This window comes from Trichechus manatus, unplaced genomic scaffold (genome assembly GCF_000243295.1).
Source record: "Trichechus manatus latirostris isolate Lorelei unplaced genomic scaffold, TriManLat1.0 scaffold00088, whole genome shotgun sequence".
Classification (NCBI taxonomy): Eukaryota; Metazoa; Chordata; class Mammalia; order Sirenia; family Trichechidae; genus Trichechus; species Trichechus manatus.
This window is the reverse complement of record NW_004444024.1, coordinates 7,719,687-7,732,317: the sequence shown is the minus strand read 5'-3', so window position 1 is coordinate 7,732,317 and position 12,631 is coordinate 7,719,687. Positions and strand designations below refer to the sequence as shown.

Genomic DNA, 12,631 nt, shown 5'->3' with positions numbered 1-12,631 from the left:
CTGCATCCCAGGAGAGCATTGGGAAATATGGATGGAGTAACTTACTGTAAAGTGATCAAAACTTTCTTTCTTTGAGGGGAAAAAAGGCCCTTAAAAAACCAAGTGCTAGCCCAGAAGAACTAGATGGTCCCTGGCTACCACCACCGACCTGTCTGACAGGGATCACAACAGAGTCCCGGACAGAGTGGGAAAATAGTGTAGAACAAAATTCAGATTCACAAAAAAAGACCAGACTTATTGGTCTGACAGAGACTGGAGGAACCTCCGAGACTCTGGCCCCCGGACACCCTGGTAACTCAGAAGTGACACCACTACTGAAGCCTACTTTTCAGACGAAGATTAGATAGACCAACAATCAATAACACACATGAGGAACATGCTTCTCAGTTCAATCAAATACACGAAACCAAACGGGTAACTCCCGCCCAAACGCAAGATGAGAAGGCAGGAAGGCACAGGAACTGGATGAAGGGATACAGGGAACCTAGAGTGGAAAGGGGGAGTGTGCTATCACAATGTGGGGATTGCAACCAATGTCACAAAACAAATCTGTAAAACTTTTGAATGAGAAAAAAAAAAAAAGAGATTGCAGCCTTGGAAACCCTATGGCGCAGTTCTACTCTGTCCTCTAGGGTCATTATGGGTTATATCTGTGGTTATAATCCCGTTTGGGAATGGGTTTTCTTTGTCATGTTAATGAGGCAGTATTAGTGTAGGGTATGTCTTGAGTCAGTCTCTTGAGATATATAAAGAGCAGATTAAGAGAGCAGAGATGGGGAAGGATAGATGCCATACCACATGAAGATCACCAAGGAACAAGGACTTTCCACCAGAGCCAACAGAGAGAGAAAGCCTTCCTCTAGACCGGTGCTCTGAATTCGGACTTCTGGTCTCCTAAACTGTGAGAGAATAAATGTCTGTTCATTAAAGCCATTCACTTGTGGTATTTTTTTTTATAGCAGCACTAGATAACTAAGACTGATAGGAATCAGTGATCCGGGTCTTCTCACATAAATACCTCCTTTGTTTTCTTGAAAGTGCTTGTTAGAGTGAAAATGGCTTTTTAATATAATAAATTAGAATAAAGAAAATATTTATAAAGTTAAAAAAAAAGCCAAGTGCTAATGGTGTGAGTAAAGAGAAAGTGAGGATATCTAAAAAGTTATTGTTCTTATTCATAACATAGATGTGTTGGAATAAAAAAATGAATATTAGATTTGCCATTAGCTCAGATCTATGTAACAAACAAGGCCACCAACAGTACCACGTGGAGATAAAGAAAAGTGGTTTTGAAACTACTTCAGTCAAAACAATACAAAGATTGCTGCTCTAGAATAGTAGAAAAGGTGTTAATTTGGGTAAGGATATTCCCAAAGAACGTGTCACTTTCTGTAAAAAATGTGATTGGAGAGAAGGTCAGGAGCTTGTATAAGCATTTCCATATTTATTAATTCCTAAATGGTCTCCAGAGCCCTGCTGGCGTAGTGGTTACGAACTCAGCTGCTAACCAAAAGGTCTGCAGTTTGAATCCATCAGCCACTCCTTCCCCCTGCATGTCTGTCAGTTTGTCATACTGTAGGGGCTTGCATGTTGCTATGATGCTGGAAGCTATGTGACTGATATTCAAATCTCAAGAATAGATTTGATGCATTTGAACACTAATGACTGAAGACCAGACGAGTTGTGGAATGATGTCAAGGACATCATACATGAAGAAAGCAAGAGGTCGTTAAAAAGGGTAGGAAAGAAAGAAAAGATCAAAATGGATGTCAGAAGAGACTCTGAACCTTGCTTTTGAATGTTGAGTAGCTAAGGGAAACGGAAGAAATGATGAAATAAAAGAGCTGAACAGAAGATTTCAAAGGGCGGCTCTAGAAGACAAAGTATTATAGTGACACGTGCAAAGACCTGGAGTTAGAAAACCAAAGGGGAAGAACACTCTCAGCATTTCTCAAGCTGGAAGAACTGAAGAAAAAATTCAAGCCTCAGGTTTGCAATATTGAAGGATTCTACGGGGAAAATATTAAATGATGTGAGAAGCATCAAAAGAAGATGGAATACACAGACTCACTATACCGAAAAGGATTGATTGACGTTTAACCATTTCAGGAGGTAGCATATGATCAGGAAGTAATGGTACTGAAGGAAGAGGTCCAAGCTACACTGATGTCACTGGCGAAAAATAAGGCTGCAGGAATTGATGGAATACCAGTTGAGATGTTTCAACAAACGGATGCAGCTCTGGAGGTGCTCATTCGTCTATGCCAAGAAATTTCAAAGACAACTGCCTGGCTAACCAACTGGAAGAGATCGATATTTATGCCAATTCCAAAGAAGGGTGTTCCAACCATTCATATCACATGCAAGGAAAATTTTGCTGAAGATCTTTCAAAAGCAGCTGTAGCAGTACATCGACAGGGAACTGCCAGAAATTGAAGCCGGTTTTGGAAGAGGACGTGGAACAAGGGATGTCATTGCTGATGTCAGATGAATCATGGCTGAAAGCAGAGCATACCAGAAAGTGTTTACCTGTGTTTTATTGACTATGCAAAGGCATTCGACTGTGCGGATCATAACAAATTATAGATAACTTTGTGAAGAATGGGAATTCTAGAACACTTAATTGTGCTTATGAAGAACCTGAACATAGATGAAGAGGCAGTCATTCAGACAGAACAAGGGGATACTGCGTGGTTTAAAGTCTGGAAAGGGGTGTGTCAGGGTTGTATCCTTTCACCATACTTAATCTGTATGCTGAGCAAATAATCTGAGAAGCTGGACTATATGAAGAAGAACGTGGCATCAGGATTGGAGGAAGACTCATTAACAACCTGTGTTATGCACAACCTTGCTTGCTGAAAGTGAAGATGACTTGAAGCACTTACTAATGAAGATCAAAGACTAGAGCCTTCAGTATAGATTACACCTCAACATAAAACAAAAATCTTCACAACAGGACCAATAAGCAACATCATGATAAAGGAAGAAAAGATTGAAGTTGTCAAGGATTTCATTTTACTTGGGTCCACAATCAGAACTCATGGAAGCAGCAGTCAATAAATTAAACGATGCATTGCATTGGACAAATCTGCTGCAAAAGACCTCTTTAAAGTGTTAAAAGGCAAAGATGTCACCTTGAAGACTAAGGTGTGCCAGAACCAAGCCATGGTGTTTTCAGTCACCTCATATGCATGCGAAAGCTGGACAATGACTAAGGAAGACCGAAGAAGAATTGATGTCTTTGAATTGTGGTGTTGGCAAAGAATATTGAATATACCGTGGGCTGCCAAAAGAACGACAAATCTGTCTTGGAAGAAGTACAGTCAGAATGCTCCTTAGAAGCAAGAATGATGAGACTTTGGCTCACTTACTTTGGATATGTAATCAGGAGGAATCAGTCCCTAGAGAAGGATGTCCTGCTTGGTAAAGTAGAGGGTCAGCGAAAAAGAGGAAAACCCTCAACAAGATGGATTAACACAGTGGCTGCAACAGTGGGCTCAAGCATAATATCGATTGTGAGGATGGCACAGGACTGGGCAGTTTTTCGTTCTGCTGTACATAGGCTCACTATGAGTTGGAACCTACTCAAAGGCACCTAACAACAACAACTGCTCCTTGGAAACCCTATGGGGCAGTTCTGCTCTATCCTATAGGGTCACTTTGAGTTGAAATTAACTCGATGGCGACAGGTTTGGTTTTTTGGGTTTAACTAGTCTCTGCTTTCATTTTGGTTCCTTCTGGTCCGTTAGTCACATTGTTGGCAAGATGACCCTTATAAAGTGTAAATCTGACTATGTTTATCCTGAACTTGAAATGAACAAGTTATCTACTCTCTCAACCTCAATTTCTCATCTGAAAAATGGGAATAATAATGGTACATTCTTCATGAGGTTATTGTGAGAAATCAATTTCTAAAATGTAAGTAAATATTTTATATGCAGTGAAGCTCATTAAGTGTTTAATAGAAGTTAGCTAGTTATTATTCACAAGGCAGATTCCTTAGCATGATGAAGGCTCTTTATGATCTGTCCCTATCTGTCTGTTCTGCTTCATTTTTGGCACCCCCATCCTGCATTCCATTCGTAAAACCACTTGCTGTTTCCCACATGGCATTTTCTGTTCATGCGTTTGTACTTGTATTTCCAATTCCTCAAATATACCTCTCCTGTCTCTTCCCTAAACTGATTGTTCTCTGAGTTTCCATAGCAACCTTTATAAATGTTTATTACAGCATTTCATACCATAACGCAGTTGCCTCTTTGCTTGTCAGTCTCCCTCACTATAGTCTGTGAGGTCATTGAGTATGGAGTTGATGTTTTTTATTTTTGTGTTCCTGTTCCTGGAGACTGTAGGCATATAGCTGAATGGTTGCTAAATAAATATTTGTTTTCTTGAATGAGTGAATGAATGAACAAGTGAATGGAAAGAATGAAATGGAAAGGAATGGAGAGATGGTAGAGGTTAGTGGTTAAGTCAAAGGATTCTAAAGCCTAGGTTCATACCCTAGCTCTGGAATTTACTACCTTTGTGTTCTTGAATGAGTTACGTAGTCTTTTGGTGCCTATTTTTCCTTTCTGTTGTTGTTGTGCTTTAAGTGAAAGTTTACAATTCAAGTTAGTCTCTCATACAAAAATTTATACATACATTGTTTTGTGACCCTACTTGCTCTCTCTATACTGTGAAAGCACACTCTTCCTTTCCACCCCAGATTTCCCACGTCCATTCAGCCAGCTCCTGACCCTCTCCGTCTTTTCATCTCACCTCCAGACGAGAGCTGCTCATTTAATCCTATGTATCTACTTGAGCTAAGAAGCACACTCTTCCCGAGTATTATCTTATATCCCATAGTCCAGTCTAATCTTTGTCTGAAGAGTTGGCCTCGGGAATGGTTTTAATTTTGGGCTAACAGAGAGCCCAGGAGCCACGTCTTCCAGGGTCCCTCCAGTCTCAATCAAACCATTAAGTCTCGTCCTTTTACTAGAATTTGAATTCTGCACCCCACTTTTCTCCTGCCTCATCAGGGACTCTCTTTTGTTTTCCCTGTCAGGGTGGTCATTGGTGGTAGCTGGGTACCATCGAGTTCTTCTGGTCTCAGGCTGATGAAGTCTCTGGTTTGTGTGGCCCTTTCTGTCTCTTGGGCTAATACTTTCCTTGTGTCCATGGTGTTCTTCATTCTCCTTTACTGCCGGTCGGTTGGGACCAATTGTTCCATTTTAGATGGCTGCTTCCTAGCTTTTAAGACCCCAGATGCCAGTCACCAAAGTGGGATGCAGAACATTTTCTTAAAAAACTTCGTTATGCCAGTTGACCTAGATGTCCCCTGAAAGCATGGTCCCCAGACCCCCACCCCTGCTACTCTGTCCCTCGAGCTTTTTTTTTTCCATATATAAAATGAGGCTAATAGTGGTATTTACTTCGTAGGACCGTAGTTGAGTATTAAATGAGTTAAATTAATATATGTATAAAGCACTTAGAACAGTGCATTGCACATGGTAAGCTTTGTTTTGGTAATAGCTGCTGCTAATGTTTTTATTATTGTCTTGATAATGATGTCCTTAACTATCAATGATAATAAGGTTATCCTTATGCATTTAAGGTGGCCTCAGACTTGAATTTTAAGATAATGTTCAAATCATAAAAGTTGTTTTATTTGCTTTGGATTCTTTTTACAGGGCTCTATGGAGCAAGTCAGTTCTCATTTTTTGGAGCAGACCCTTGACAAGAAGCTGATGTCAGATCTGAGGGTAACTTGAATTCTTCGTGTGAAAACTAGATTTCTGTAACCAAAAACCAATGTGGTACCTACATGCCGAGTTGTGTTGATTTAATTTTCCAGCTCATGCATTTGTTATATGAACGTAGGATGACTGGATTACATTTTAATTTAAGATCTTGGTAACTTGAACCAAATTACAAGGTACTTCATTAAATTGTGTATTATTGTAATGAAATACTTCACACAGATTGTGCTTTACAAAGACAAGGAAAGATTAATTTTCCATTTGTTAGAAACTAGGAAGTTCTTATTCTGTGAGATGGCATGACACCTTAGAGCTTTTCAACATCAGTTCCCATGGAAGAGTGAGCAAATTCTTTTTTCCAAACAGTAACAAAATGCCTCCTATGGAATGCCCTGAAGCTCTGACTGTGGTACTTTTCTGACATGGTTGGCAGAACCAAATATGAGTCTGAGAAAATACCTTAATTTTTAAAATTATAACAGTGATAATTAAGAGTTACAGAATCTTTGATAAATAGTGGGGTAAGGGAAGCAATTTACCCATATTCTCACCACCCTAACTTCGGTCATTTTGGTGTATTTCTTCCCAGCTCTTTTTCGTAGTCATTGTATGCAGATCACTTTTCCTTCCACTATTTACATTTATCATTAAATCATGTGTTTATTTTTTCATATCACCAACTTCATACTTAGCATTTTTACTGATCGTTTAATATTCTCTAAAATAGATGTGCTATTAGTCATTTCTTAGCCCTTTCAACATATTGGACATTTAGATTCTCCTAATTTCTCCACTGTTGTAAATCATAAAGATCATCATCTTCATGCATATTGGCTCTTTTCCTTTTTTGAGTTATTCCCTAAGATAAATTCTTAGGAATGGTTGAGGAGTTAACATCTGTGCTTCATGAAACCTTGCCATATGGCTGTCCTTAAGAGAAATTATACAGCACCATTACCATGGCATTGCCTTCATACAAGATCAGTTTTTGATTTTAAGTGTTTTCTGTGTGTGGCAGGGTAGAAGCATAAAGAAGGAAATGTTATGGTAGATGGTGAGGGATGATTAATGCAAGGTTTCTAAGACACAATGCAGTGTGCAAGCATTACTGTATTTTTTTCTGATCCACATCCTTGCAGGCTCAGGTGCTATATCTCATCAGTGCCTCTGAAATGATTGGCCATGAGGATATAGACTAACACTGAGAAAATTCATAAAAGGCTGATGTATAAAGGTAGAATGCCAATTTATTCATTTGTGTAAGAACTGTTAACTGTCAAGTAGACTGGATATTTACAGTAGCCAACCACTATAGTACTCTATGGGCAATCTGTGTGGGAAGCGAACTTACTAGAAGGTTGCTAGGTGATCACAGTGTCCAAGCAAAAAATGTCATTGCAAAATAGAGACCTATTTCTACTGAGACTGAAGAGATTGTTTTCTAGGGCCGGTGTTTTGTCTTCCCAGGATGGTGCTTGGAGTGTAGCACTGCTATTATCTACCTCTCTGGCTTTTCCTTTCCCATATTGCCTTGACTACAGGCATCTGTCTGATTGCCGCATTCTTTAGCTATCTTCGTACTCTTTAATCACATTACTGTCACGTATTGTAGGCCTGTGAGCCTTTGGACTTACTTTCAGTTGAATTTGCAGTTCTCTGCTTTGAGATACTGAGTATTTCTTTTTTAAGTGTAACTCAGAGAGCAGTCTTATTGCCTACCTTCTCGTGTTCTCAGGGTTGCATCTTACTTTTCTGTCATGAACCTCCTACAGGTGGTAATTGTTGTTGTCCTCTGCAGAGGAAACGAACTGCACATGAGCGTGCCAAGGAACTTTATAGTTCAGGAGAGTTTTCCAGTGGCAGGAAGTGGGGAGATGACGCCCCCAAGGAAGAAATAGATACGGGAGCTGTGAACTTGATTGAGTCTGGAGCTTGTGGAGCCTTTGTTCATGGGTTGGAAGATGAGATGTATGGTAAGTATGACTGCATAATAATAACAGTGCTCATTTACTGAGCAACTGCAATGTGTCAGGCATTCTACTGGGTGGTATACATACATTGTCTTGTTTAGTCCTCACAGTAGGTACTTCTATCTTTATTCTACAGAGGAAGCTGAAGCCCAGGTGGTATGATACAGTGGTTAAGAGTATGGGCTTTAGCTTAAAACCCAGCAACCCAGGTTGAAATTCCAGCATTCCCATAAAGCAGAGATAATAGTGTCATTCTGAGTTGTGAGAATTAAATGAGGTTATATATATATAGAACAGTTGGCACAATGCATGACCCATTCATAGTAAGCAGTTAAATACTGGTAGTAAAAATTGATATTATTGATATCGATAATAATAATCACTTATTATTAGTCACCCAGACAGAAGCAAGATTTAAACTCAGGTATGTCTGATTGCAAAGCATTTGTATGTCTGATAAAAACTTTATTTCACCTTTTTTTTTCTTTTAAGTAAATAATGGAAGATGATAGTTTATTTTTTTAATCAATAAAATATTTTTAGAGCAGTTTTAGGTTTACAGAAAAAATGTGCAGAAAATAGAGTTCCCATATCTAGCTGTTTAAAAATTTTTTTCTTTGGTTTTAATCAGTTTGTTTTGTTGTTTGTTATGATGTGGTTATAATTTTCTTCATACTTCCTATGCTTGGAGTTTGTTGAACTTTTTGCTTGAATCTGTGGGTTTATAATTTTCATCAAATTTGGAAAAATTTTGTCATTTCTTTAAATATTTTTCTGGCCCCCCTCTTCTTTTGAGCACTTCAGTTACATTTATATTGGGCTACTTGAGGTTTTCCTGCAGCTCACTGATGCTGTCTTCATGGGTTTTTTTCCCCAGTCTTTTTTCTTTTTGGGTTTCATTTTGGACAGTTTCTATTGCTTTGTCCATAATTTCACTCATCTTTTTTTCAGCAATGTCTAATTTGCTGTTAATCCCATTTAGTGTATTTTTCATCTCAGTCATTGTAGTTTTCATCTGTAGAAGCTGAATTTGAATTTCAGTCTTTTTAATATCTTCCATGTCTTAACATGCTCACTCTTTCTTCTAGCTTCATGAGCATGTAATACATATATATTAACTATCTTAATGTCATTGTCTACTGGGTCTATTGTTTGTGTCATTCTGGATTGGTTTTGATTTTTTTTCCTGTTTCACTATGGATTATATTTTCTGGCTTCTTTGCATGCCTGGTAATTTTTGACTGGATTTCAGACATGGTGAATTTTTTTTTTCTTTGCTTTTTGGTGCTGAATTTTTTTTATTGTATAAATATTTTTGAGCTTTACTCTGAGATGTAGCTGTTTGGGTCTTCTAAGCTTTGTTATGCAGGACTGGAGCAGTGTTCAGTATAGGGCTTATTTTTCCCCACTACTGAGGTAAAACTTTTCTGGAAAATCTGTTCTAGGCCCTGTGTGTGCTCTGGAGATTGTTCCCTCTGATCCTTTTGGGTGGTTCTTTCCCAGGCCTTGGGTAGTTTCCTTATAGATCAGAACTCAGCCAAAGACTTGAGGGGAGCCCTCTGTAGAGATGTTTCCCTCCCTCTCTCTTCTTCCTTCCTGTCTCTCTCTGTAGCTTTCTTATGGGTACTTTGCTCTCTGAACTCTAGCCACTTGGCCTTGCTAGAGTCCCAGCTCCATCTTGTCAATCAGAGATACCTGACCTATAGCCTAGAAACTCTCTCCAGGCAGTAAGCTGTTCTAATCATAGAGCTCATTTAATTTACTTCTCATCTCTCAGGGATTACTGTCCTTCACCATTTCCAGTCTTGAATACTGTTGTTTCATATATTCGCTCTGGTTTTTTAGTTGTTTCAGATGGGACAGTAAATCTGGTTCTTTTTGTTCTATCTTGGCCGGTAATGGAAGTCCTGCAGAGCGTTTATGATTTCCATTATATGATACTATCTCATAGATCACAGAATGTCAGTTCTTTGAGATGATTGATTCCACCCTCCTCATTTTCAGTGAGAGTAACAGACCTGGGAAAGTAATGTTGATTGTCGAAATTTCATAACAAATTTGTGTCAGAGACAAGATTTAGAACCTAAGTCTTTAAAATGCCTATAAAAAGTTACCTCAGGCTAGAACTTCTTAGAAGGGCAAGAAAATTATTTTTGATAGACGGTAATTTTCTATCAGTAGATCTAAAAATTGGCCTACCCTATCCAATTTGCTGTAAGATTTTCTGTATATTTAGAAATTAGTCAAAGCTACCTCTGCTTATTTTTTGTTCTCTATGAACTTGAAACATGAATTACAATTTAAATAGTGCTCAGTAATAAGAAGTGCAGTTATTAAAACCAGTTTCATCCTAAGATGACTAAATGGAACTATTTTAAGTTTCTATTAGCATTCTTGTTTGGTTTGGTTTCTACAATTGAATTTCATCACTATTAATGTTTTGTGATTTAGTTACACAGTTTTCAGTTTGTCATTCAGTTTAATTAAAGTAACTTAACTTTGGAAACTGACTGAACCATAACTAGGCATCAGGTATGGCAGCTTTTTGATTTTATTATATTTATAAAATTCTGGGTATCTTGGATTGAATTGTGTCCCCAAAAAATGTGTGTCAACTTGGCAAGGCCATGATTCCCACCCAGTATTGTGGATCGTCCACCATTTTGTCATCTGATGTGATTTCCTCTGTGTTGTAAATCCTACCTCTATGATGCTAATGAGTCAGGATTAGGGGCAGTTATATTAATGAGGCAGGACTCAATCTACAAGATTAGGTTGTGTCTTAAGTCAGTCTCTTTTGAGATACAAAAGAGAGAAGCAAGCAGAGACAGGGGTACTCATTACCACTAAGGAAGAAGTGCCAGGAGCAGCATGTCCTTTGGACCTGGGGTCCCTGAACTGAGAAACTCCTAGAGCAGGGGAAGACTGATGACAAGGACCTTCCCCCAGAGCCAGCGGAGAGAGAAAGCCTTTTCCTGGAGCTGGCACCCTATATTTGGACTTCTAGCCTGCTAGAATATTAGAAAATAAATTTGTTTGTTAAAGCCATCCACTTGTGGTATTTGTGTTATAGGGGCACTAGATAACTAAGACACTGGGTAAATTAGGGATTTAGGGTCATATTGCTAGGAATGAAGTGGAGCCTTATTTCATTGGCTGCAGACTCTAGTGTAGTATCTAACATATTTTCAGTTCTCTATTTGTTCCATGTTCTTTCCCTTCTGGACCTTCGTACATGTGGTTCCTCTGCTTAGAAAGATCTTTTTTTTTTTTTTGTCTTTTGGCCTAGGAACTCTTTCAGGTATTGTATGAGTCGCTTGTTCCACAAAGCTGCCTATGATCCCTTAATTGGGTTATGTACCTCTTCTGGATTTTCTTATACTCGGTGTGCTTTTCCATTGTATCACTCATCACTCTGTAAATCCAGTAACAATTGGAGTCCCTGGCTGGTGCAAATGGTTAAGCGCTTACAACTAACCAGAGGGTTGGTAGTTTGAACCCTCCCAGATTGCCCTGGCAGAAAGGCCTGGCAGTCTGCTTCTGAAAGATCATAGCCTTGAAAACCTGATGGATCAATTGTACTCTGCACGCATGCGGTCGCCACGAGTTGGAATCGACCCAGTGGCAATGGGTTAGGTCTTGTTCTTGTTGCTTTTTGTGTCTTGAGTACTTACAACAAAGCTGGTAAGTAGCTAAGCCAGGACCTAATTAGAGATGTTCATACTCCAAGGAATTGTCTTTATTTTTTTTTTTTCCACTTCTCTTTCAACATTCCAAAAAATCCAGTAGAAATTGTTAATTTGCCTGCCTGTAGCCAGGCTGTACAGGCAAAGTAAAACACCAGGTTTCTTTATTTCTACCTGCAATTGTATCAGCTTAAGTGTTCTGTTTCTCTCATGCTGGTCAGAAGTTCCTCTGTGATTCCCTTGATGTACTTGAAAGTTAACACAGTTAACACACTTGGATCTATCTCTGACTTACTTTGTAATTCTTAGCAATTTCATGTTTAAATCACATTATCATGAAGTGGAAAAAAATTCTTTTCTTCCCTTCTGATAAAAAGGAGAAATTTATACCTACTAAGAATAATCCGAGTCATCTCTCTTTAATGTAGTAGCTCTGCATTTAAACAGTGTTCATAAAACATCTTATTTAAAAAAAAAAAATTATGTTTGTGAATTTTAATCACAACTTTTGAGTTTCAGACTTTTATATAAACTGTACATTTTGTTATAGAACCATTTGGGAACCTCTGGAACAACAACAACTACAGCAAAAAAAAACCCACAGCAAAAACCTGTATATGGAGATCTTGTGAGCATTGTCTGTATCTCACTCATCTCTGTATCCCAGCACTTAGCATAGGGCTTGGCATGTAGTATGTGTTCAGGAAACATTTGTTAGTGAACTGAGGGCCACCTTAGTTCAATGGCTTTACTGTTAAACGTTTTCAGCATGCAAAGAGTTGGAAGATGTTCATCTAGTGTCAAGGTGTTTACAGGACCCATACCTATACCATAGCTAATATTTATTGAACTTTTAACATATGCCAGGTAGTATGCTCTGTGGTTTCCTGCGTTATCTCAGTTAGTCTTTCTAACAGTTCTGTGAGGAAGTGTGTATTATCCCTATTTAACAGATGAGAAAATTGTGGTGCCAGAAAGTTAAGTTCCTTATTTGAGATCACCCTCCAAATTATTGGAGTGATCACTCTCTACAATTTCCTCTGACACCTGTATCATTCCAAAGCATATACTCTTTTTTTTTTTAAATTGTGGTAAATATAAATAAATATAAATATATATATTAGAAAAATAATCTAAGAACATGGGAGGCAAATCTGTGTTCATATCCTGGACGGCCACTTATTAGCTCTGTGACCTCAGGCAAATTGCTTTTTTCTTTGTAAAACCCCATATT

At 38.4% G+C, this 12,631-nt stretch overlaps 1 protein-coding gene across 4 annotated transcripts in view; it reads left to right on the top strand.

Annotated features, from left to right (window-relative positions):
- The window catches only part of INTS4 (integrator complex subunit 4), a 109,391-nt gene that overhangs the window by 44,675 nt on the left and 52,085 nt on the right, over positions 1 to 12,631 (top strand). For all 4 annotated transcript variants that reach the window (XM_004381997.1, XM_023736591.1, XM_023736592.1 and 1 more), the window contains 2 exons: positions 5,673 to 5,744; positions 7,540 to 7,714. In XM_004381997.1, coding sequence (XP_004382054.1) covers positions 5,673 to 5,744; positions 7,540 to 7,714 — 247 coding nt within the window. The remainder of the gene's footprint in view (positions 1 to 5,672; positions 5,745 to 7,539; positions 7,715 to 12,631) is intronic.